Source organism: Monodelphis domestica, chromosome 7, assembly GCF_027887165.1.
Source record: "Monodelphis domestica isolate mMonDom1 chromosome 7, mMonDom1.pri, whole genome shotgun sequence".
In the NCBI taxonomy this organism is placed as follows: domain Eukaryota; kingdom Metazoa; phylum Chordata; class Mammalia; order Didelphimorphia; family Didelphidae; genus Monodelphis; species Monodelphis domestica.
The window spans coordinates 117917959-117945277 of record NC_077233.1 but is presented as its reverse complement, the minus strand read 5'-3'; the positions used below and the strand labels follow the sequence as shown (position 1 = coordinate 117945277).

General features: G+C 35.8%; 1 protein-coding gene across 50 annotated transcripts in view; it reads right to left on the bottom strand.

Moving 5' to 3' along the window:
* Positions 1 to 2359: 2359 nt before the first annotated feature.
* Positions 2360 to 27319, bottom strand: part of MPDZ (multiple PDZ domain crumbs cell polarity complex component) — a 229323-nt gene continuing 204363 nt past the window's right edge. For 26 of the 50 annotated variants that reach the window (XM_056805373.1, XM_056805384.1, XM_056805400.1 and 23 more), the window contains 9 exons: positions 25551 to 25698; positions 22299 to 22385; positions 17553 to 17643; positions 14547 to 14590; positions 13163 to 13285; positions 11250 to 11354; positions 10162 to 10274; positions 8614 to 8737; positions 2360 to 3844 (listed from right to left, as the gene is read on the bottom strand). In XM_056805373.1, coding sequence (XP_056661351.1) covers positions 3698 to 3844; positions 8614 to 8737; positions 10162 to 10274; positions 11250 to 11354; positions 13163 to 13285; positions 14547 to 14590; positions 17553 to 17643; positions 22299 to 22385; positions 25551 to 25698 — 982 coding nt within the window. In that variant the 3' untranslated portion in view covers positions 2360 to 3697. Of the gene's footprint in view, positions 3845 to 8613; positions 8738 to 10161; positions 10275 to 11249; positions 11355 to 13162; positions 13286 to 14546; positions 14591 to 17552; positions 17644 to 22298; positions 22401 to 25550; positions 25699 to 27319 lie in introns of all 50 variants that reach the window. The other 24 variants (XM_056805390.1, XM_056805398.1, XM_056805397.1 and 21 more) reach the window with 1 other exon arrangement.

Below are 27319 nucleotides of genomic sequence, written 5' to 3'. Positions count from 1 at the left end.
CCTTTTATTACATATAACCTTCTTTTCTTTTTTCTTCTGCTCCATTCTACTACCTATATTATATTTCAGATTATCTTCAGTTGAATTTCTTTGAATAAAAATTGGAGATTGCTCTATCAATTCATCCTCTTTTGTGGTTGCCAGCAACTCTTGACACCAACACTCACTGAATCATATTATTTCAAAAATAGAAGCAATCCCAGAGGACAGCTAGGCCAATCTAAAACCCCCTCTACATAAAGTAGGCATATAGTCTTTATCTGTAGACTTCATTGGCCATCTCAACAGCCCATATTTATACAGCTCCAGTGGTTAGGAAATTGTTTTTCCTGACATCAAATCTATTTTTGTCTCTTTTGTAATTTCAACCAATGGTTTCTAATTGTGCCTTCTGGGGTGAATCAGAAGAAGTCCAACCCCTCTTCTCGGGACATATCTTCAGATATTTGAAGTCAGCTATCAAGATTCTACTCTAGGCTAAACACCTCCAGATCTTTTCAGTAATCCTCATATGGCATAAATCATTCAAGACCCTTCACCACTTATGTTGCCCTCTCTTGGATGCTTTCCAGTTAATAAATAGCCTCCCCAAAATGTTAACTTTCCACAAAATTCAATGTGATCTGAGTGTCTCAAAAGCAACCAAGCTTTTCCTGCTACTTACTTTATCCAACTTTTTCTCTTCCCTTTGCTTCTGCCTTTTTTCTGTTCTCATTCTCAACTTTTAATTGATCAACTCATATATAATTGATAAACATTTTAAATTGAAGTGGAATTTTACCCTTTTGGTAAACATCAGGATGGGATAACTACCTGGATGAGATTTCCTTTCCCTTCATCACCCAATGCAATCAGTTCTGAAAAATCATCATGTGCCTATCTTAAGTGAAAGGGTAAATCAAATTTAGGTATTCTGGGATGTATTGATGTTGTATCCTCTTAACTCTGCCACCTGGAGATGAAGAATCACTATCCTCTACTGAAGGTTGGGGGAAGCATATACAATAGAGAACAATTTTACAGGTTATATTGCTCTCTGGTGGGACTTTTAAAAGGACAAGACAAAGTACTTTGTGTGTGACTTGGTCTTTCAAGCTCAGTTGCAATGAAATCAGAAGAAATGACACAAAATCAAGCCAGTGTTGGGTTGTGGGAACGGGGCAGAGGATGTGGTGGGGAGAGGAGGCTAGCCAATTTGAAGAGCTCCATTAAGAATAGGGTAAAGTCCCTACACAAAGGGATAGGAGTTGAGGTAGTTCTCCTTCCTACCTTTTTAAGATTAAGAATGTATAGTATATATGCTTCTCTACAAAAGCTATGTGTCCACCATTACAGGGAACAAAGAAAGAGAGGAAGGATGAATTCAATACTGAAAAGAATAGAAGGTATCAACATTTTAGATTTTAACACAATGGGAATAGGCCAGGAAGTCAGAAATTAGATTTCAGTAAATGAATTCAGTCTACTTATTCAATTCTTTGGAGATATGCTGAGAAAAAGAAAGCAAAACTGAGGCTCCAAATGCATGGGAATATAGGAGTCAAAAGAGCTATAAATTATTCTGGTGAATTAATCTATGACACTAGCTAGGAATGTGGAGCCCACAGGCACTAACAAAAGAGATTGAGGAGACACTAGATTATCTGTCAATGATCACTAAGAAAATAGTGAAGTAGTAGGTTAGGAGTGGGATTACACTAGATATATTTTGATAAGCTTATCAAAAGTTTACAAAAGTGTCATAAAAATAATATGCCAAGCAGAAGCTCCATGAGAAAAATATTGTTCCTTTGGACCCCAAAAGGGGGGGAGGGTGAGGAGATGGGAATAGAAGGTGCATATGTGTTCCAGTACTAAATGGGCCTTTCCAGGTGACTGTTCAGTTCAGGGGGAGACTCAGTAAGACAAAGGACTTGCAAATACATTTGCTGGGTAAATTAATTAAACCACATTTTTTTTTCATGAAGTGGTTTTTAAAGTGTTGCAATGAGTAATTCTGGTTCATTTGTGTAAACATATGAATTATTAATAATTTGTGCAGTGGGTATACCCACTCTAGATTCTTGAGAACTTTTACAAAAAACAATTTCCTCTTTATTTGTTTTTCTGCTGTGTATATGCATGTGTGCACTCAGATAGCACATTTCTCTCCTTAAAATATCTTTTACCTTTCTTGGTTCCATTAGGGCTCCGTTATAGTTCTACTATTGAGTTTTTAATGGAAGTGAAAAATGTTAAGTTTTCCATAATAATGAAATCCTACGATTCATGGATTATAACGGACATCATGTGTCCAATTAGACATGATAAAAACATAATTTAAATCTTAAATCTTAAACAACAGAATGAAAAAGGCATCTTCCCATTAAAACAAAACATACATCTGTTTCTTTATTTGTACACCAGCCAGACAGCCTCATATTTATTCACTTCAGTTCTGCATTTGCACAAGAATGCAGTAATAAAATATCTGTACACTACTTCTGTTACAAATATAGATAATATTTAAAGTGACTTTACATATTCTAATGTAGGAGTTTCACGCTCTAAAATGGGAAGGAACACATGATAATGCCTCACCAGTTGTCTCAATAAACAGTTCCATCTGTTTTCCTTGGTCTGAGGCTATTGTACTATAAGATGTTAATGTGAAGTAATGAAATGAAGTTATGTTAATCCCCTTAATTTTTCTATGAATTTACTAATGGCTTATCACCAAAATAATTACTAACATACTGTTGTTTTCAGACATTAAAATTAATACTAATTGTTAAGCCAATCACCCAGATCATTAACACATTTTTAGTGTTGCCTTGGTAGTTAAAACTAGCACTTGAAATATTTCAGGTTTTCTATATGCCACTCCATTTTTAGCCTGGCTGCTTCCTGCAGAAAAATATACACTGCAGAGTAGTAGAAGCAAATGCCTAAAGCAATGGGAATATATCCTAGAATAGGTCATTAGTGAAAAGGAAAATTCCTTAGAGCTTTAAAATAATTTCTCTCTCAAACATTCAGAGATGCTGTTTTATATACCGACTGCCCTTAAACTAAGTTTAGAAAGCCTGATTCAGCAGAAATGAATAGAGGGCAAAGAGAAATCATCATCCAAATTGTGCAATGCTCAAGCTAAGGGGATTACTGAAAAAAATTCACTGCAGCTTTGCACACCAAAAATGTTTGTGTGTTTGTAGTAGGGGAGAGAATGTTGGTCACCTCAGAAACAACTTTTAAAAAATGTACATTTCTCTTTCACCTTGATTTTACCAACACTTGCCTCCAAAAGGTATCCTTATACTTTTGTTTCCTATAATTTTACCACATATTTCTGCCTTATCCTTTAGAAAATCCTATATATCTTTACAAAGATATGATGGAGTTATGCATATAAGTATTTCCACTTTGGGAGATTAAGGGCAATATGTACAGGTCACAAGAGGGACATAACTGAGGAGGTGATGGCCAAGTGAGGATATCAATACCAGGTCCACAAAGACACCCCAGGAATTGACTGTAGGACAAATATTTTTTAAATGAGGAAAAAGTGGATCATTAAAGGTCATTGTCATTCTGGCACAGCAGAAAAGTAAAATAAATGATGAAATGGGGAAAAAGTGACAAGAAAATCTCCATTCTCTTTACTGAATGGAAAGAATTTCAATAAGGTGATCCCATGACCCAACTAGGACAGTTCAGGTCATGAAAGTATGGTCAGAGTGACAGTGCCTTTTGTCCTCTTCAGGATAGCAACTGCTTCCTCATGGGTCACCCCTTCAAGACTCTGGCCATTGACAGCAATTATCTGATCACCCCTTTTCAAGCGTCCATCTTCAGCTGCGGCTCCCTGCAATGACAAAGAAAGGTTATTTTTCTCCAGAAAACACTGCCTTTCCATTATCAGTTATATACACTGCAGAATGTTCAAAGGCCCTCTATATATCAAGAAATTTGTAATAGAATTAATTCTTTGTGATAGTCAAAAAATTAAAACCAAGTGGATGTGCCTAAATTCCACAATGGTTTACTATGAAATAAAAAATAAGAAATAGGAGGAATCCGGAGAACCATGGGAAGATTTATATGGCCTGATACAAAATGAAATAAGCAGAAATAAAAGGTTAATCAATGTAATGACTGCAACAATGTAAATGAAAAGATGGTTATAAAGAAGCAGAACTATAAATAAAGGAAAAACCATTGATAGTCTTAGAGAACAGATAATGAAACATAATTATCCTCTCAAGGTGGTGAGGGAGAGGAATTTTATTGTGAGATGCCATCAGGTGTTTTGCATAATTACTTTTCTTTGTTAATAGGTGAGGTTCAATCAGGAGAGGGGAGAGGTGTGTGTGTATGCTGTTCTCCCTTGCTCCACTACCCCAAGAATGTGAAAAGATGAAATATATCAATGAAATATATTAAAACAAAAACCAGTATTTTGCCTTGTAGTTGCACAATACTAGAGACCTAAAACAGGATATAATTTTATTAAATTATATCCACTTTATTTTCAGTCACTCCTAGAAACTTATAGTGATATATGTGCTAATAAAAAGAAGAAAAGAAAAGAAGGAAGGAAGGAAGGCAGGAAAAGAAGGCAGGAAGGCAGGAATGAAGGAAGGCAGGAAGGAAGGAAGGAAGGAAGAGAAAATCCTTTTTCTAAATAAAACTGAGATATCAATATGAGCTAGATATTAACCATAGGATACAGAGAGTATTTGGTCCAATTCCCTCATTTAAATGATGAGGATGGAGTGATTTGTCCAAAGTTACATGATCTCATGGGTATGACAAAGATTTGGTCTGACACCTTCCACCTCCATGTCCAAATCTCCTCCTACTCTACATGACACCATTTATGTATGGTTCTTCATAGACATCCACAAAAATTCCTTTTGAGAACAATGAACAACACTGTAAGACAATAGGGAGACAGATTTAGAGCTAGAAGGGATCTCAGAGACCATTTAGTATGATCCACTCGTTTTATAAATGAGAAAACTGTGGTGCAAGGAGGCTTATGTAACGTGTCCTGTAGAAAGGATTGATCATGATCTGTAATAGAATCTACAGAAAGAATACAAAAACTGGGTGGTAGATATCAGCCCTATAATAGAAATTCTTCTCTTTCTACAACTTACTGTCTTTACTGAAAAGATCTGAATAAAAATGAATAAGCAGCTCATTTTTGTGGAAAGTTAGCTCAGAAAGCTTTGGGCATAAATCTTAAAGGTAAACAGTAAGAGCTGATTTCAAGTCTTTTGTTGGATTCAAACAGATCTTGATTCACCACTTCCAGAAGTAGGAAAGTAATGATGTGTAGTGGTTCCCTTGTCAGTATTAGGGCAGTTAAGAGGGAGGAAGAGTTTTGAGGAAAAATAGTGGACTCAGTTTTGGACACGCTGAATTGAAGATGTCTGTGCCTATTTAGGCATGTTCATGGTAGGGGCTGTGCAACTATAAGCAAGATTTGTAAAAAATTTATAAAACTCACGAGTAACTCATAATTTAAAAAAAAAACACTTTAAAATATATTCTGGACACCTTGCCTTAAATAATCTTGCCTAAGTTGAAGAAACACATGGGTTTTAGAAATGTATAACTAACTGTGATTTCTATTTTTAGAGATGGAGATAGATGGTTTAAATATATCTGGATATTTATGCCTGAAGCTAGTTTGCTTTCAGGTAAAGCCCTTGAAGTCAGTGAAAACAATGGTGGATTCTAAAACAACAGAAAATAACTTCCACGTGCATGTGGGGACTGCAGCACTCTTTTGAAATTGCACATTAAATTTTGTTAAGAGTTTTGACAGCAGCCTCCTAGGCTGTAAGGTTGTAGAATTCTAATTTTTTTCTATAAAGGAAATTCTGTCCAGGTATCCATCTTAAAAAAAATTACTTTTCCCACAGATCCAGTGGTTAACCCTCTAAACACTGAGATCTTGGGCTTTGGCCTTTATTCCCTTCCTTCTCTCTCATAACCCTTCCAAGAAATGAATCTTCAAGATACTATACATTCAACTGAAGAGTCAGAGGGTATGATATGAGGACAATTCTGAGCCACAAAAAATGAAAATATTTTAATAGTTTCACTACTTCCCATTTCTATTCACATTTATTTCTATTCCTAGTCCAGCTTTAGTGGTCTTGTTGGTTTTCTAAGTTTTTGTCATTTATTTGTTTCAGTTGTGTCCAATACAGTAATATTTTGAGAATCAGAGATGCTTTTAGCCAAAGAACAATGGAGAAACACTCTGTGGTGGGCAAGGGGTGTCAAAAGGGAGAAATGTGGCTCCAACATAGAAAAGCAAAGAATATAATTTAGGAAATAAATATATAATCAGAGAGGTAAAAGCTAGTTATATATCAAGAGAGAGAAATCAACCTGAAACATAATTGCTATCTTCAGACATTTAAAAAAGGCCTAGAACTGCTTGACTAAAGGGGTGGAGGGGATATGACTGAGGAGAGACTCTAAATGAACACTCTAATGCAAATACCAACAACATGGAAATGGGTTTGAATCAATAACACATGTGATACCCAGTGGAATTGCACGTGGGCTATGGGAGAGGTGGTGGGAGGGAGGGGAAGGAAGAAAAGAAAATGATCTTTGTTTCCAATGAATAATGTTTGGAAATGACCAAATAAAAATAAAAAAAAAGGCCTAGAGTGGGGCATTCTTATATGAACTTATTTGTTTTTTTTTAATATTTTAAAATTATATTTCAATGTAATTGGTTTCTCTTACAACGCACTCAAAAATATTCTTCTGAGAAGGGGTCTGTAGGCTTCAGACTGGCCAAAGTATCCCCCAGAAAAAAGGTCAAAAGCTCTAGACTTAAAAGAAAGACGGACATACATTGATTGGGTAAGCCCTGCATAGGAAAGGTATGGGAGAACACAGACAAGATTCATGATTTATACATATAAGAAGGTGTGGATATGTTGTGATTTGTATTGATGGAAGGAATACTCACATAATGAGATCACAAGTCCCCTGAAATCTATAAGTAAAAAGTACAAAGAGCCATTGGGTAAGAAGTTTTAAAAATGTATTATTGCTAATTGCCCTTTGTTGTAATGAGAGGCAATTATAGCCACTATGGGTTCCATGATGGAAATGACAAAAGTAAATAATGGCATATGGAATTTTGAGGGAACCTTGGTTTGTATGTTTCAGATTGCTAGTGAAAGTGACAAAACATGGCGGAAAAAGAATAGCAGTCAGAAGTGAAAAAACATGGCATCTAATCCAAGCTCTATCAATAATTAGTTTATGATCTTGAACAAGCCACACCTTTCTATGCTTCAGTTTTGTCAAACATAAAATGAGGAAGTTGGTTCAGATAGCCTCTAAGTTCTCTGCAGGGCTAAAATTCTGATTCTATAGGTTTCATTTTTCTATGAACCAACAATCCAACCCAGAAGTCTCTCTCATTCTGGTGTGGGCAGGAACCTTGATTCTTAAAGTCTACCTTAATCAAACATGATCTATGGAAGATTCTACCAAATTGTCTTGGCAAGAGATTGTGTATTTCTCATATAGGTTCCAGCTTAGTTAAAATGAAGAAGCAACTCATGAGTGGTTAGATGCCAGGTAATAAAATTGGTTGTTCTTTGGGTCATATCAGCTTACTGAAACTGGCTACTGAAGCATAGAGAGGTTACAAATTAATTTACTGAAGGGAAAACTGACAATGGAATATTGTATTCAATACAAATTTGTATAATTATTCATTATAATATTATAATAATGTAAATTACAATAAAGTAATGAAATAATGGACCTTATCAAGTACAACAATAATATATGACAGTGAGAAAAATCATTTACATTTGTTTTATTTATTTTCAGGGTTTAGTTTAATATTGCTATTATGTTGTTATTTTCAATAATTTAGGACAGAACTTGGCATAGAGTAAGAGCTTAATTAGAGTCAATTAATTGACTGATAGGATAGGATTTCCTTAGAATAGCTAATATTTATATAGCATTTCCTATGTGATAGATACTGTGCTAAGTGTTTTACAATTATTATCTCATTCTATCTTCATAACAAATGTAGGAGAAAGATGCCCTTAGGATCTTCATTTTATAGATGAGGAAACTGAGTCAGAGGTTATATGATTTCACATAGCTGAAAAGTATTTGAGGCCACATTTGAACTTAAGTCTTCCTGATTAGAGGCCTGGATATTTTTTCTTGGGTAGGTATTACCTGTGTATAATAGACTATTTCAACTAGAATTCAAATCAAAAACTGCACTAAGATATTAGGGACATCTTTTATAATTATATCATTTTTCTATGATAAAAGGTACGGTTCTCAATGACTAAATGAATGTTATTGACATTTCTATATATCTATAGAGGGGTTTACATAGCATTATTTGCAATTGTAATTTAGGTTCATTTGCCTTTAAATGTAACTAGGCATCAAATTGGATAAAAATATTTTATAGCTCATTCCTATAGGGAGTTCTCAAAGGAAATGATCAACTGCTGGCTATTTGGCATTTACCTCAGGCCATAAACTAATAAGCCAGCTGCTGACCACTAATAATAAATATTTAGGGGAGAATGGGATGGTTAAAATGTATATTCTTACCTTTGCAAATACTGTTTTAACATAAATGGGTAAGTCTCCATGAGGGCTGCCATATCCTCCTACTATACTGAAGCCCAAACCATCTGGTCCTCGGTCTAGAGTAATGGTCTTATATTGAGGAGGGCTAAAGCAGGGAAAGGAAAAAAAAAGACTTTTAGCATTTGGGTACGGATTTTATACATACATACATACGTGTGTGTGTGTGTGTGTGTGTGTGTGTGTGTGTGTGTGTGTGTGTGATCATTGGCCAAGAAAGTTTGTCTGCCCATTGCTGGCAACAGGTATATTATGAGTAGTTTTTAACTTGCTAATGTTTGCGATGCTGGAAATTCCAAATTTGCATAATCTAATGAAATCCCACTTAACACCTTAAATCTATTACTCATTTAGAGCTCCCTCGTACACAAAGAAATTCACAGCATGTTCTTGCTCAGCCCCAGAAGGTTACTTGTTCTCTGCTTTAGAGAGAAGGCTGCAATTGAACGGACTATCCAAGTAATATGATTTATCCAACCACTCAGAGACAAGGACTGAGCCTAAAAGAATAAAAAAGGCCACCGTAGCAGTGCGCCATTTACAAACATGACTCATTTACTTATAGCATTATTGATGTTGTGGTTCCAGGCTTTTGCGCTCATGAAAAAGGAGATTATGCAATTGTGTATCTCTGGGCTTCCTTCTAATAGGCCAGAGGACAAAAGATAGACTTAGAGCTCCGCCTCACGTGGCGGTCCAGAGCGCATCAGCCTCCCTACCATACCTGCCCAGGCTTGAGGTAAGTGAATAAGAGATGGAGGGCTCCATTTAGGGATGACTTTAATCCTTTATGCATATATAATGGGACCCACGCTTGAACTATAATTTTACTAATGCTGTAAGTTCCCAGGGGTAGCCAGGTGGAAGACTCGATAGAGTGCTGTGCCCAGAGTCGGGAAGAACTGAGTTCAAATCTGGCCTCACATACTTAGGAGCTATATGACCCTGGGCGAGTCACTTAACCTCATCTGCCTGTTTCCTCACTTAGAAAATGAGCTGGAGAAGGAAATAGCAAACAACTCCAATATAATTTGCCAAGAAAACCCTCCAAAAGGGGCTCATGACCGCCAATAACTAAACAAGGAAAGGTCCCAGTTAAAAGAATCCTTCTACCTTTAGCACTTTCTTTTCTACTAAGTCTTAGAGTTTCCTCGCCCAGGGACACCGAGTAGGGATGGGTCAAAGGGAGGATTTGAAGCTCTCAGACCAGCTGTCTGTCTATCTACCACATCACCCTTGAGTACACAGTAGGCATGTTTTTATTTCTCTTCCCATTTTAATAGAGCAGAAAAACTCATAGTACTTTTGCCTACTTTACTGTTATTATTTTTCACGTCTGCTTCAGTGTTACAAGGCATTAGGATGGCCATGGTATCATGAGCAGAGAATGGGTATTTGGTATTCTAGGAAATAAGATTTATGAAACCATCCTTGCTTCTTCTTCAGTTACTCTTCAGATCTCTCCCTTTTAAGTGCTGAAAACTCTTGAATTTTATATACACAAAAGCTCACCCCAAATCATCCTGAAAAATACTGTTGGTTGTCAGTCCTGTAAAGGAAAGACTAGAGCCAACTGCCTCCTGCTGTGGGCTGGTGACAACACTCACATCTCCTCCAGCAACCACCTATATTCAAAAGAGAAGTAGAATAAGTCTTTGTGAGTTCATAAGGTTGACATCAATCACAAAAAGAAGCATCAATTTTTTTGTCAATATTGTTTTTTAAAAACAATCACAAAAATGAAAGAGAATTTCCTTTTGGGACAAAGGCTTTTCAAAATATTGTTATTAAACTTTTAAAATTAACTTTTATTTTTTCAATTAATGACAATTCACATTCTTTGCCTTCCACTCTTCCCCCAGAAGAAAAAGAAAGAAAAACAAAGCCCCTGTAACAAATACAGTCAAATAAAACAAATTCCCATATTGAACACATCATTAAAAAAAAAAAAGGTTCAATTTGTATCCTGAGGCCTCTGCTAAAAGATAGAAGGCATATTTCATGTCAAGGCTTCTGGAAACATGATTGGTCCCAGAGTTCTTAAAGTTCTCTTTTGAATATCATTGTTGTTACATACAATGTTTCTACAGATTCAGATACCTGGAAATCTCTACTCCCCACTCCCCTACTCATTCAAAAGTCTAACAACAGAGGACATCTGGGTATCTCAATGGATTGAGAGCCAGGCCTAGAGGTGGGAGGTCCTACCTGGGTTCAAATCTGGCCGCAGACTCTTCCTAGCTGTGTGACTTAACCCCCATTTCCCAGCCCTTACCTCTCTTCTACCTTACTTTTAAAGTAGAAGAGAGGTAAGGGTTTAAAAAAAAGTCTAACAACAACTGAAAAGCAAAGTCAAATTTTAATTCCCCCCTCCCCAATGTATACAATCTGCTATTATCTATGAGGAAAAAAAAATTGAAGTATCTCATTAGTTCTTGCTGAGAATCCTTGAATTTATAAATGATAAATGTGAAAATAATAACATGAGAGGTTAATACTATACGTTTTTTTTTGCTTTTGTTTTATTTTTGCTATAGCATTGAAATTTAATTATCCTCAAGCTACCTATATTCTGAAAAACTTTTTAGGAAAACTCTTACCTGTACTTCAATGGAACCAGAAGCATTTTTCAGTAAGCTCACTGCCTGGGAATGAGTCATGCCCTCTGTTGAAGTTCCACAGATACTCACAATCCTATCCCCAACCTAGTCAAGGGGAAGTAGAAACCAAACCATCATTACAACAACCAAGTTAGCATGAATAATCCCCAAAATTCAGGTATTGAGAGCTCAGAAGTCCTAAGGCCAATTTTTCTCTACTTCATTACAAATCATAATCCCCCTTTAGCAATTTTTAAAAAAATACTGGTAGTTAGGAAGCTTAGGAAGAAGCAAGTAGGAAAGTAGCAGCTAATGAATAAAAATTCTGAATTTTTAAATAGTTGTTCCTTTCTGAGAAAGGCATTCTTTACCAGTTGAAGAGGAATCAGCATAAGGACCGTCAGAACTAAAAGGGACCTTAAAGATCATTTAGTCGATCCACTTTCTAGATACCTGTGGTATTTTATAAAAACTTTACTTACAAACTAGAATTAAAAAAAATATTCACTATTTAAGACATAACTAACTGCATTTGCCCAATTAATTTTTATAATATCAGTTATAAGGCATTTAATGACAAAGCAGCTTAAAGCAGGCTTTTTAATACAGCACTTTGTATCAAAGGAAAGCAGCTTGAGTTGAGATTACAAATTTCTCTCTATCATTCATTGTTCTAGTCAAACTACTATACTTAAATAGACAAGACTGTCTATCTTCCATCTCAATTTCTTCATAATGATGGTTGACTCCTCCTGGAATTCCCTCACTTTTCAATTCCCAAAAGGCCTGTTCTGTTTCCCCTACTTGCAAGTTCTCTCTAACTCTGAGGCTCTTTTGTATTTATTTTGAATGCAGTTCTGAATTTGCTTATCTGCATTCATATTTTTTCTATAGTAGAATGTATATTCCCAGTGCCTGACATATAGCGGGTGCATCATAAATGCTTGTAGAATTTAATTGCCTAAAATGATATAGCTGGTGAATTTGGAAGCTGTTTCTTCCTTTATCCTTAATGATACATTCAACTAAAGTGTCTGGTTTGCTTTCTAGAGTACACATAAGATTGTTGGAGAGCCAGGATTTATCAAGCTGACCCCTTTGGGCAAGCATCTCCACCCAAACTAGGGGAGAGTTTCAATATAACTGGAATATTTCTACAGAATGCTTTAATTATGTGGTCCCATTGCATAACTCAATGTTGTCATAAAGGTATATTAGTGCTTAGATCATTTCATCTTAATCTTTTAAGATTAAGATTAATCACAGATTAATCACACTTAATCTCCTTTAAAAAAAAAAGATGTCTTTTAGCCTACAGATTGGTCAAAATGAACAACTCTCCCAAAAGAAAGTATCAATTCATAGAGAGAAGAGCTGCGAGAGTTGACAGGTAGACCACTAGAATTCTATCCAACAGAGAAGTATAATGTGGTGATATTACATTGACCTTGGATAAAATAATCATCTTATACAAATTTTTGTCCAATCATTACTTAAATAATTCAGGAAGCCAAAGTGACTGTCAAATCAAATACATGTTTAAACCACAACTTACTTAGTTGTTACTTAAGAAACATTTTAATTTAATTCAATTCAACTCAATAAAAGTATAATTTCACATCATTGTACATTTTAACTTGCTATAGTTTTAATTAAGCTAAAATGTTACCTACATCTATAGTCTACTGCCTTCTTGTTCCTTGAAAATTTAGAATTACCAAATAGTTTTCTTTTCATTGCAAGTATTCTACTTTTTTACCAAAAATACCCCTGCCTCGACTTTCATTGATATGATTAACCCAGTATTTGAGTTGCAAAGATTTTGATTTTCAATCCAGTAATGAAGAACTGAATGGTCTTGCACCAAACTGCCCCACAAGAGGTATGTCTGATGATTTAGGGAGTTAAATTACTCTAAGTTTCTGGGTCTGCGCAGCAACTCCATTCGGATGCATCATGGCAATGAATATTGGGACATCACCAAGTGGACTGCCTACACCTCCAGCAATGCTAACTCCCAGTGAGTCAGCAGGGCCCTGCCATGAGAAGAGAAATAAAATTTTAATTAAAAAAAATCATGCTTGTTTCATCATTTGAATTCTGCTCCATAACATTTCATAAATATATTCCTATCTCATGTGGGGCATGAAGAAGAGAAAGCCAGAATTAAGACATTTATACCATCTTTTTCTCTGATAGAAATCATGGCCTGTTTATTGATATATTATTACTAAGAATAACAACTAACATTTACATACTGTTTTAAGGACTACAAAGTGAATTACAAATGTTATTGCATTCTCATCCTCCCAATAACCTTGGGAAGTAGGTAGGGGATACTGTTCTGTTCTCCAAATCCTCACCTCTTATGACCAAAGACATGCTAAAGTTGGAATATTCCTGAGTGGAGAGGAGAATAAAGCTTCAGATTGCACTGCAAAGTGTCAGAATTAGTAAAAGGGGTGCCATGGAAGGGAAGAGGGAAGAGGAGGGAGAGAAAAATGCAGGTTTCTCAACTAAGGGACCAGAGGGAGAATGCAGTGCTTGGATCAGAAACTAGAACTGAATGTTAGGAAAACAGAAAGGCTCTGATTTTCATGCAGAATTTGTAGCACTGAGTTTCATCAGAACATGTTTTATGTCCATGTGCTTTTGAGTTTCCTTTAAATGATTTGCAGCTAAAGCAGCATTACTTATTCTTAAAAGAATGTTATCCTTATCTTTATTAAGAAATAGTTAAGATATAATATATTATAATAATATAAGTATTATACTTATCAAGTAGAGGAAATTAATAAAATTTAAACATTTACTATACTCGGGTTTCTCTCTATTTCCTTTTTGATTGTTTTCATGGAACTCTGTTAGTGGTTGAATTAAGAAATGTCTGTGGCAGGGAGGTGCTCAGTTTCATAATAAAGGAAAACGAAGAGGTGGTATTTTATAAATGTCAAATAATTCAATTTTTAAGAGACAAAAGGAAATATGTGGACACAACAGTTTTTCTAAGAACAAATAAAAAGTTTCACTTACAGAAATGCTATCACTGAAAACAAAAAGATGTTTAAACCTCTCCTAGATGTGAATGGGTATTTTACAATACTTAATAGTTACTTTCCACAGGGAATTTTGCAATCTCTGCTTTCTACTTCTGCTCCATAAAACCAGGCCATATTGCACTAAACAAACATTTTTCCCCCCACTGGGTATTTTAAAATGGCAAGATAGCTATCCAGAAAATGGATCTCCCCATGTCTCTCAAATGAATAGTTTATATGGCTTTCTGGTCTAATTTACCTTTTTTATTTCAACTGTTCTTAATCCTTGTATTTCCAAAGCCACTGTAAAATGAAAAAAAGGATGAAATGAAGTTATTACAACTATAATGTCAATAACATTAAGTGCAAACACGGAGTGTGTTATGAGATCAGATGGGTTCCCACCTATTTGTTTGGAAAGGTCACTCCTAAACCATTACCTGCTAGCAATCCATCCTTTCTTATGTACTTTCCTACTTCAAAAGTTAGAAATAACTTTATGCCACCCCACTTTCTTTTTTTCTCATTTTATACACTGACTAATTATAATCCTTTCTGAATGAGTCAAGAAAAGAACACAGTCTCTTTACAAAGCCATGAATACAAAGCCTCAGGCATTATGGTTATGACTTCATGTAAAACAATCTAAGCATTCAGGTATTTTAATTTTGTTAATATTAAACACATTTTAAGCTGGATAATTCACTAAAGTCCACCTCTGATCCTTTCTTGGAGCAAAGGGATAACCCTGTGCTCCTGGGTGCTGTGATGGTGACAGTTTATGGTAGTCCCACCTTGTCAAGCAGTGGAGTATAGACCCAAGAACATATTAAGTACCTCTCACTTGAAGAACAATCTAGCTAAGTACAAGTCACTACAGTTCTGGCCACCATGTCATATATTTTTCAACAGTTAATGAAACGTGGAAGAGATGTAATTTGAGCTTGTAGAAGTATCACTACAAATGAAATCATGGACTCTTGAAGTATGGAAAAAATGATAACTGAGACCACCATATGGTTAGTTTCACAAATTTGGGTAAGCCTCAACCAATATTCATCGCCAAAATTCTTCTGTTGCAATTTTCACATAATTTACACATGAGAAAGAAAGCATGAGTTCTCAGTTTAAAAATAAAATAATTATGGAAAATTCAGTGTTTACTGTGGGTGGGAGTGCCTGATATATTATATATATATATATATATATACATATATATATATTTTTTACTTAATGTCAATAAAAAAGTAATAAAAAAACCAAGCTGCTTCTTAATAAGAAAAGTTTACAGGATCCTCAATTTAATAATGCTACTGATAATTCCATAAGAAGAAGCAAGAGCAAACATCGTAGTTCAAGAGGGTTGGGCTTGCTGTCAAGAATATCTGGATTCAGATTCCACTTCTGACACTCCACAAACTGGGTGACCCTGGGCTAGATTCTTGATTTCTATGTGCTTAAAATAACTAATTAGGATCGAGCTCCTTAAAGTCTATTTCCATTTGCTGAAATCATACACCATCCAAGTCCATCCCATTTGTGCAGTAACAACAAGCCATAACTCTTGGCTGGAATAATTCTCTCCCTCATTTCCATCTATAAAAATCCCTTTCTTCAAGGTCTAATTCAGATGCCACTTCCTTAAAACTTTACTTGACCATTCCATTCCTGTCTTCTCTACATATTCATGTATACACAGGTATCTCCCTAGGTGGAAAAGACCACTTTTAGACATCTTACCCAGCCTTAAAGCTGAATATACTTTTCACTCTATCTCACACCCTGATATGATAGCAAATAGGTTGCCAAGTGCTATGATTCTACTTGTACAATCCTTGCACACGTCCCAGTCTTCTCTGAAATATCCATGGCGCAGGGCCTCATCACCTCATGCCTCAACTACTGTGATAGCCTTCTGGTTGGTCTCCTTTCCCTTAAATCTTGCCCCATGCCAATTCATTCTTCACAGAGCTCTCAGTGATCTTTTCCTAAAGCCCAAGTCTGACCATTCCATTCCTTGCCCCACCCACCTCAATAAACTCCAGTGGCTACTTATTGCCTAGAGGATCAAATATTAAATCCTTTTTTTATTTTGAAAGCTCTTCATTACCTGATCCTTCCTCCCTTCCCTGCACATCTCTCCAATATTCTGCAACAGAGTGACTGTACCCCCCCTTTCCAATCCTTGACCAAGACACTCCCTACTGAAGGCATTTTCACTGGATTTTCCCCAAACCTGGATTCTAGTCCCTCTTCACCTTTACCTCTCAGCTTCAGATCTCATCTAAAGTCTCACCTTTTATCAGAATTTTTTCCCAATCCTCCTTAATCCTAGGACCTTAATTCTGAGGTTTTCTCTGGTTTACCCCGTATATTATATCTTGTTTGTACAAAGTTATTTGCATGTTGTCTCCAACACTAAACTAGGAACTCTTTGAGAGGAGGAGCTGGGTTTTTGGTCCATTTGGTTTTTTTCCCCCCTTTCTTTATATTATCAGCTCCTAGCTTAGTGCCTCGCACATATGAGGCACTTAAGATATACTTGTTGACTTGACTTCTTGTTGCAATTATATATCCACTGTGTCATTGTTGCTTATGTGTTTTCCTCTGGCAAGAGGGCTATAAGATCCTTGAGAACATCTGGATCATATACATCTTTGTATTTACTTGGTATTTAAATGTATATTTAGACAATTTAAAGTTGACAAAGTTTACAAGAAACCCATGATGGTCCAAATTCTACTACCTCCATTTTCATCAGTTTATAGATGAATAAACTGGTACTTAGGGAATTGATATGACTTTCCCACAGTCCCAAAGCTAGGAAACATCAGAACCAGGATTTAAAATAAGCTGTTTGATTATCATTTTACCAGAATGCTATATTTGAATTGATTTTTTAAAAAATCTTACCTTCTGCCTTCAACTTGATACTAAGTATTAATTCCAAGGCAGAAGAGCAATCAGGACTAGACAATTGAGGTTAGAGTCACACAGCTGGGAAGTGTCTAAGGACATATTTGAACCCTAGTCCTCATAATTCCAGGCCTGGCACTCTATCCACTGGACTGCCTGGGTGCCCTGCAAATGTATATTTTAACTCCAATGGACATAATTTCCTAGGGCATAGTTTCAAAATAGTCCAGAACACAGAAACTTTCATACATCAGTAATATACTTTAGAGGAAAAAACTAGTGAAAGAAAGTCCCCCTTAATAATACATAATTTAATCATAATTTAATTCAAATATGAAATTAATCTTACAGGCATTCTTCTTTGAAACACTGTCAAATGCCTCTGATGTGTTGGATCCAGAAAGAGGGAAAGTGAAGGATGACAGGCTTCCTTCACTCATCTAGAAAAAAAATAAGATCTTAATTATTCTTTCAAGTGTAGAAGGTAATAAGAAGAAAACTTCTTAATTCTAAAATCCATTTCACTGGTTACTTTTCATGCAACATTTAAAAACCATGGATAGCACTGATAATGTACTATTTTGAAGGATGCTTTTGTCTCTTCTTATGCCATTTATTTCTGCTGACCTTTTTTTTTAACTCTTACCTTTTGTCTTAGAACCAATACTATATATTGGTTCCAAAGCAGAAGAGTAATAAAGGCTAGGCAATGGGGATTAAGTGACTTGCCTAAGGTCACTCAGCTAGGAAGTGTCTGAGGCCACATTTGAACCCAGGACCTCCTGTCTGAGCCTAGCTCTCAATCCACTGAGACATCTAGTTGCCCCCTCTGCTGACCTTTTCATTGGCTATATTTGCAAAATTACAAAAGTTGGAGATCCAAATTAATCAGCTTTAAGCTCAAAAAGGTTTTGAGAGATGTTGAAGATAGTATCCTCATCAAACTGGGGAAATTCATAAGATTTTACATAATGATGCTTTTAGGTAATGAAATCATTACTAAATATGTGCTAGAAAAGGTTTTGTCATTCATTATCAGCCAGGGACACATGCAGTTTGATAAATACAAAATCATACTGCCTATTCTGTGCAAGGGATAAATGCAGTTAAAGAATAAGCTCATTTGTTAGGATAGCACCACTTAAACTTGAGAGTTGGAGTAATATCAGAGAAAAAGACTCAGATTGATAGCTCTAATAGCCTGAGAAGAGATAGAAAGGAAACCTATTTTCTGTGTATTTGGTTTAAAAAGGATTGCATTTATCCTTTTAGGCACATGAGGTCAGGGCCAAGAATTTGAAATAACAGAGACAGATTTCAACAAAACAACTTCCCAATAATTGACTTTAAACTCCTCTTAAGCAATGTGAACTTAGTGAAACAAGCTGAGCCTGGGCAACTTTCTATTTCCATGGAAATAGTATATGGGATTTTTGTGATTTAGATATGAAGAGAACGAGATGATCTTTGAGTCCTTTTCAAAGTTTATAGTAATATAATTACTCAAGTTAAATGGTGGCAAAGGCAGGCTTTTAGAAGACAAAATTGAATATTGACAATAAAATAGGGGAAAACTGATCTTATGCATGACACAGGCAAAAGACCTGGGAATAACATTGAGATACATTCTAAATTTCAGCACTGTTTTATTCTCGTCATTCTTAGTTCCTCTAGTTCCAGGATTATATAATGAAAATTAATTATAGTACATTTAGAGAGAGTTAGAGGGAAAGATTAAAAGATGTTAGGGGTATGGGAATGGAATAGTACATATACTGAAAGTATTGGGGAACTGTTTTTTCTTCTTCATTTATGGTGAACCTAGCTTCAGAATAGAGAATGCTGGAAGTATACATAGTTAATTCACTGTGATGGAAAACAAAAGGAAAAGTAATATCTTTTAAAAAATGAGAAATAGAAAGGCTGGTAAAATAGATTTATTCTGAAGAAAAAATGAAAAATTGAATTATCTTAAAATACTGGGATAAGAATTCAACCTTTTGATTTTTTAGTATAAGGAATTCTCAGGTGAAGGAACTCCTATTAAGTTGGCATCTTTTATGCAATTTTCAGTCGAAAGTTGCCTGGAAAATTGAAAGATTAAGTGACTTACCCAGGGGTAAACAGCCAGAAGGTGTCAGAGACAGTATTTCAGCAGAGCTCTATGACACTCAACTGGTTCTGTTAACTTCTTAATCTTAAAGTATATAATGGGATAATTTATGTCTGGTGATCTTTGTGTTGTTCATTTAAACAAAGGAAATGAACTTAAAGTAGAAAGAAATTAAACTGGATTATTAAGAATTTTCTGCTGTTAGGTTAGTAACATTAGAATGTTTTATATGGGAAGAATTTTTTAAAATTGGTAATTAGAGGTTGCTTTCCAAGACAGTTTTGGTCAAGTCCTACTTACTTAGAAAGATGAGATTTTTTGAGGGTATCTAGATTTTCCTAGTGCTCCAAGCCTATCCATCAAAGGGGAAGGGGATTGCAGAAAAAAAAAGAAACCTCAGATAGTTATTTCCTTTTTCGCAGATTTCATTTTGTTGTTATTGTTGCTGTTTCCACCAGGTTTCAGGGTCAGGGGTGACTATAAACTAGTTAATTAGTTTCCACATACATATATATCTCACCCAGTGGTTCTCTACAACCACTAGAATAACATATGAACTTCTTAGCCTGACATTTAAATCTCTGCCAAATCCATTTCTAAGCAACCTTCCCAGCTTTATTTCACACTATTACAGCCTAACAAGACTATAAGCTCTTCCCCAATCTCATCCTTCCTTCTTCTTCCTTTCTACATTTTCATAAGCCGTCCTTCACACAAATGGATCCCTTCTTCACCACTTTAAGATATATTTTTCTTCCTTCAAGACCCAGCTCAACTAGCACCTCATTGATGAAGAATCTCCTAATGCTCTCTGCCTCAGGTACTATAAACCCTCTACTCAAATATATGACCTGTTTTCATCCTTTCCTCCTTCCTTTTACCTTTGATTACACTAACCTGTGTATCCTTTCTATCCTTTTTAATTACGTTGCAAACAATTTGAAATGTTTGTTTAATTTTTAGATCTTTATTAGCACCTAGTAGAACAATGCCTTTTATGTAGTAGTTATATAACAAATGACTGATGCATTCAGGTGCTTTATGTTTCAAGAAGCTTCAAATATAAAAAAAATGCATTTTGGTTTATGTAGTTTTCACTTTAGCTACAGATGTAAAATCTCACTATTATTCACACCAATTTTAAGTACAAAGTATGGTGGCTGAACTAAGGTTATTCATAGAAATGCAGATTCTTCTTAGTAATAATAAGCAAAATGTCTCAAGTAGGCTAATGGAGTAACTGCCTAATAGTGGGGTACTTATAGCTTGGCTTGACCACAGACATGCAGAGAATGAAACTTTTACAATATTCTTCAGGATCAGTATAATGGACAATTTTATAAATATACCCACTATAGTAATTTAATTCTAAAAATTTGTTGTTTCAAACCATATTTTGGAAAATCAGGATGCCAAACTGAGTTTAATCAGTGACCTGGAAAAATAACCTGTGCTTTATTAACACATTTCTTAAATCACTTAAATAAATGAACATTTTTTGAGAAAATTCAGTTTGTGATCTTTAGGAAAAAAAGTCATAACTCAATTGGTAAAGTCATTGTATTTAATTGAACTGGAGGGGAAAAATTAAAATCAAGCCTCTACTGTATATATGTGTGTCACACACACACACACACACATATATATACATGTATTGTAAACCTCAAAATTTCTCAGACTTGTGAATGTTGGAAATTTCCCCCACTGGGGAATCTTCTACTTAAAAGATTCCCTGGCAGATAGTGAGAGTTCTGCTTGAATGTGGGGGCTCCTTGCCTTGGGAATATCCCTACTCCACCCTACTTGGGACTGCTTTGGGACAGAGAGCTCCTTGAGAACAATGGAAGTACTTTGACCCATGCTTATGGAAAGGACAGGAAGTTCTTTGAGTCATGACTGTTTTGGAGTTGATACAGTGGGATGCTGGGTGCCTGTGGGGGTGGGGCAACTTGTGGACTACTTGAACCTGGGGGGGGTGATAACTTGTTCAGAGGTTTTTTCTTGGTGAAATTTGTTGACACAGCAGCATTTTTTTCTGACTTACTAAAGAGATTAAAACTACTCAGCTGTGAATTCAAAATGGGAGGTCCTTTGGAGACATCTACAGTGATTGTTAGATGTAGGGACGTGGGGGAGGTGACATGGGAGATTTTGCCCTTAAAGGTGAGAGCTCAGGGAAGAGCTGGGAAGTCATTCTGAAACATCCAGATTGGAGAGACTCATTCTGAGGAGACTGATCTGAAACATTCAGATGGAGGAGGGAGCTGGTGAAAGCAGCTGAGATGCTGCTGGCCTGGTGTCATTAGAAATCCTTACTTAGACAGATCTTATGGTGAGTTATAAAAAATTGACTGATTTCTCTTTTAAGACTCAGGTCTAGGCCATATTGGCTTGAGGCCCTTCATACTTATTCCTTTCTTACTCTCTCTCTCCCTTTCTTTGATTACTCATTGTATTGTTAATTAAATCTCTATAAAACCCAATTGACTTGGGTATTTGAATAATTGGGAATATTTCCCTGGCAACCACCTTATATTTGATTTTAAACCCAAGACACTGTAGTGAAACATATTTCTGCGGTCAAACTTGCTCACCCTCTCTTATATCTATCACAATTTATATCTTCCACTATTTTAATCACTGCAGTTTAAGACCTCAACCATTTTAAATCTCACAGTATAGAGCATACTGAGGGCAGGGAATTCTAACATGGCCACCACTGGCATCAATTTTCAATCTACACACTTCAATTCACACTTTTTTAAAATTAAAAAACAGTTAAAATAGGTTTGGCTGTAAGATAATAAAAGCTGATTTTCAACCAGCCCCTTTCCAAAAAATAAACTTTCCATATTGTTCATTTGCCCATCTTAATGACCTTTTTATTCTGTACTATCTGATCCAAATGATCTGGCAATCCTTTAATTTGTTTGTGGTGTAGGGAGGCAAAATTCTGTTCTTTGGAATGCCACAATTACCAACCTGGCTACTTTGGGATGTCCTCCTCTCTGAATGGAATGGACCCGTTTTGATTCTTCCAACTTCCAATCTTACTGTACCTAGAGAACACTGAAGAACAGAACACTGAAGAATCGTTAGTTTTTATTGAAGTCTTTCCATAAAATGTTACATTCATATTTTATGTTATTTTATATTTCCACAGGCTCACTTTTCAAAAGGTTGCTCCTTTTAGAGTACCTTATTATAAGCAATTAGCTCATCTTGCAATAGAGCAGATGCAGATTGTATCTATCAAAGCAAAGGGAAATGGAAAGGTGCGCAATTAGCTAGTGAAACTCATGGATCATCTACACAGACAATGTTGACTGAATGAAATAGCTGTTTTTTAATCCACCTTTTTCCCCCTCAATAGAAAAGTTATTTAGATAATTGTTCTAATTCTCTATTTTAGTTTATCTGAAGAGTATAGTCACAGACAGCTTACTCTTATAGGTAAAAAAAGAAAAGAAAAAATTGGTTTAAAAGGACATATATCTAACAGCAGAAGGAATGTACTACAGATAAATATCTTATCTTAAAGATAAGAAATACTGTAATAGATCAGAAAACCAAATCATGGAGTCCAGTATTTCATCTTTGGCTATAAAGCAAAGGTTTATGTTGTAGACATATACAAAACCCACTATGGCTTCAAAATGACTACAATTTCTAGATCCAGTGAGCCAAAAGAGGATTACAAATTATGTCAGAAAAGTTTAAAATACTAGTGATTTTCTCTAAAAATGGTATAAATTGAGACAAATGTGTAAATACATTTTATCATAAAAATAAGGACTTGCTAGTTTCCTCTGTAACCTACCAACATCACAAAGATATTAGTTAGAATATTACTTACACAGTTGAGTGGTAATATTACTACCAATGTTATCTCTGATTTTTTTTTCCCTAGTTAATGAACCATTCAAGTAGCAACCTGGACAAAAGTAAAAGACCGAAAAAAAGGTAGAATTTGGGACCATATGCCCAGGTCAGGGAGATGGTCTTCCATCTAATATAGGACCATTTCATTCTACTTCCCCTGGTCAGTCTCAACACACAATTTCACTTCCAAACCTCAAAAAAAAATATGCCATAGAATGAAACTTTGAAGTTTCACTTCTAAGGCTCAAGGAGAAGGCAAGACTATTATAAACACCAGAGGTCACAGGAAAGAAACTCTTTGGCATATGTGAAACCATAATATGTGCAGAACAGCTCAGAACATAGACTGAATTTAAGCTGGAGAACGAGCATGCTTCAAATTATCTCTTTTTCTCTGCTGCCTGTAGAGCAGGTGGCTCTGTAAATGGAAGGCTAAGCTTCCAGTCAGGAACACCCGAGTTCAAACCTTGACTTCAAAAATTAGTCCTGTGACTCTGGGCAAGTCATTTAACTTTTGTCTGCCTCAATTTCCACAACTATTAAAAAGGGATAAAAATGGCACCTATGCCTCAAGAGTTGTTAATAGGATCAATGAGGTGATATTTGTAAAAAGTGCTTAGCACACAGTAGAAAATATACAAATGCTTATCCCTTTCTCTTCCTTCCTCCTCCACTGGTATAAGTGAAAGGTACCATATATCTCTTTACCCATTCTTTCCTCCTTTCCTCATAAGCAATAGGTTAAACTGTATGTGGGTGCTTTTTATTTTCCCTCCATCCTTGAAAAAAATCATTCTCAGTGAACTAACTCTGATGGTTGACTCTTTTGCTCTCTCTCTTGCTTAATTTCTTCTTTCCCTCTTCTCTAGTAGCATGGCAAGGAAGATGGTTCTTTAGGAAGGCAAGAGGAGTATCCCAGCTTCTCATATAAGAGAAAGAAACAAGACTTTTGCTATGATTTTTGGGAAGCTGGCTCTAATAATATTACTCATAGAGAATGCTAAAGTGCTTAGAAAAGGAGAAAGGTAACAAGGGAGCTTCAGTGTAACAGCACTGTGGCAATGGGTGTAACAGATGAAATAGAAAAACAAAATGGATCTGCAAAAAAAACAAGCAACTTGGAACTTTGGGAAGTATCTGTTACATGGGAGTTGACTGCTGCTAGGTATTTCTTTCTATATTTGCTTCCCCTGTGCTACAAAGGATTGCTCCCTTAGGTCTCCCTTAATGCTTGTGCTTTCCTTCTTAGATCCTTTTTATCTTGTACATATCTTGTTTGACATAGTTGCTTGCCTATGGTCTCCCCCATTCTGTGAGTTGCTTTGCCTTTCTAGGCATGGTCAGTATTTATCACTGTACCTGGCATGCAGCACATACTTAATAAATACTTGTTATGCTGACTCAACACTTATGTGCTCCACTGCTAATGTGACTGAACTTAGAGGAACAAAGAATTTCAAAGTGACACGGTTGTGATAACTATGTCCAAAAGTCACAAAATGATAGGTTTGGGGTTTTTTGTGTCATTTCTTCTTCCCAAGGCAGAACTGAAGAGATTCTGCATTTACACAGCTGAGACACCCTGATAATCTGTAAAGTCCTCAGCATCCCCTTCTCTTTCATTAATTCTCCCCCATCTTTTTGTCCCATAGTGACTAAATGATTGGACCAAGAGTCAGTTGAGGAGGACAGAGTATAATAGGGATTCTGTTTACAACAGAACCTCATCTTCTTGTGTAAGTCTTCGTGTGATAGAAACTTTAAACAAAAAAAAAAAAAGATTTATCATTCATCTAGTAGGTCAGTTTAGTAAATCTGTATGTTTGTTTTAAGATAAAATTTCCCTGAAAAAAATTAGCATTCATTTAAGCTTTGTATCATCTATAAATAGCATCTGCTTTTCAAAGAGATTTGAGTGTGTGTGTGTGTATGTGTGTGTGTGTGTGCACATGTGGTGTTTTATTGAGGTAGATTAATCTATTGAAACATTCTATTGCCAGTTATCTAAGCTCCAGAGAGGAAGATTGGCCCTTGGCCAAACTCTCCTCCTTCAAGAAGTTCTTTTAACAGATCTTGAGGATGAAGATTTTATTTACATCATTAACAATCCATTTATAATACTTCCTATTACCCAATAAAATGTATACCAATATTATAGATAATTACACCTAAGATTATCATTTTAAAACTATCAGTGAATTAAAGGATTTTTTTATAAAAGTGAGATGAGTTTGAAAATAAAAGACATTATTCTCTAAACATATCAGTAATTGTTCATTGCCATGGCTCAATTTTCAGTTTTCTTTTCCTGTAGTACAATGCAACAATGTTATTAACTTTAAAAATTATTACCTTTAGCAATGCTGCAACCGCTTCCTGAGTGGCATTACGAACATCTTCCCCATTTACCATTAGTATCTGATCTCCCTGCATCAATCTTCCATCCATATCTGCGATTCCTCCTTTCACAATGTCTGACACAAATACTCCAGTATCATTTCTGCAAATACAATTTTTATTTTGGATTCAATTTAATTATTTTTAACCCTTACCTTCCATCTTGAAATCAATACTGTGTATTGGCTCCAAGGCAGAAAAATGGTAAGGGCTAGGCAATGGGGGTCAAGTGACTTGCCCAAGATCACAGAGCTAGGATGTGTGTGAAGTCATATTTAAACCCAGAACCTCATATAAATAAACTTGGCTCTCAATCCACTGAGCCACCTCACTTCCCCAATTCAATTCACTTTTATCAAGTTCTCATGAAGTGCTTGACACTATTCTAGGTATAGGAAGATGCAAAGACTCACCTTCAAGGAATTTTTACAAAAGTTGGTTATGAGGGACACGTAGGTGGCTCACTGGTTAAAGCACCAGACCTAGAGATGGGAGATCCTGGCTCAAATCTAACCTCGGATATTTGCAAAAGATGTAACCCTAGGCAAGTCACTTAACCTCAGTTGCCTAGTCCTTATTGTTCTTTTGCCTTGGAACCCATCCATTGTATCAATTCTAAGAGAGAAGATGAGGGTAAAAAAAAAAAGATCATTGTGGATAGGATACAACTGGGAGAATATAACATGTAGACAAAGAAATAAATACCAAATATTTTGAAAGAGAGAAGATTAACAACCAGGGGAATAGAAAAAAGATTTCTGGGAGTGGTAAAAAGCTGTGATATCAGCCCAAGTTAGCTCTATTATTGTGATGTTAGGGCATAATTATAGTTAAGGCTGATCTTGAGGCAGTACTGTAAATATTAAAATAGAAATAAGGAATATTTTAAATTAGTCAATAACAGGATGATGACATATGAAGACATAAAAGGAACCTTGGAGGCCAAGTAGTCCAGCACCTCATTCATTTTCCAGATGAGTAAACTGAGTAACCAGGCCATATAGGGAGTGAGGAGGAAAATATTTGATCCTAATCGTTACCATTCCAAAGCCCATAGGTTTTCTTGGGTTTGTTTGTTATCTTACTGTTCCATGTTGCCTCTTGCTCGATAAACAAATAGTGATAAAAGTAAAAAACCTGGTCCATTTTTCTCAAAAATAAAACAAAAAACCAAGTTATTTAAAATAAATGTCAAATTGTACTCTTTGGAAGATTTAACTATCCCATAAAAGGCAGGTCTGGAGGTAAGCATCAAACTACTTCCTTTTTTTTTTGTTTTAATCCCTTGCACAGTTGATTTAGAGAGAGATGGGTAGTTCAGTGGGAGCCTGAGAGACCCGAGTTCAAATGTGGCCTCAGATTCTCACGGTGTGAACCTGGGCACGCTGTAAAACCTCTGTTTGCTTTAATTCCCTAGAGAAGGAAATGACAAACTCCTCCATTAACTTTGCCAAGAAAACCCTATGTAGTCACAAAGAATCTGATCTCTCTTACAATTGCCAATATCCCCCCCACCCCCCACCCCCATGGAATGACTAAGACTGAAAATCCTTTCATAGGAATAAGTTTTAATCATTACACCGGCCGGCATTTACTAGGTATGAATATAGGCTCACGAGGTAATGGAAAGATCACTCCTTGATCATATCTAGGTTCTACCCTTGGGACCTTTGCCTTGGGCTGGAAGAATCAGGTCTTTTCTAGGTCTCCCATGAAGTGAACAG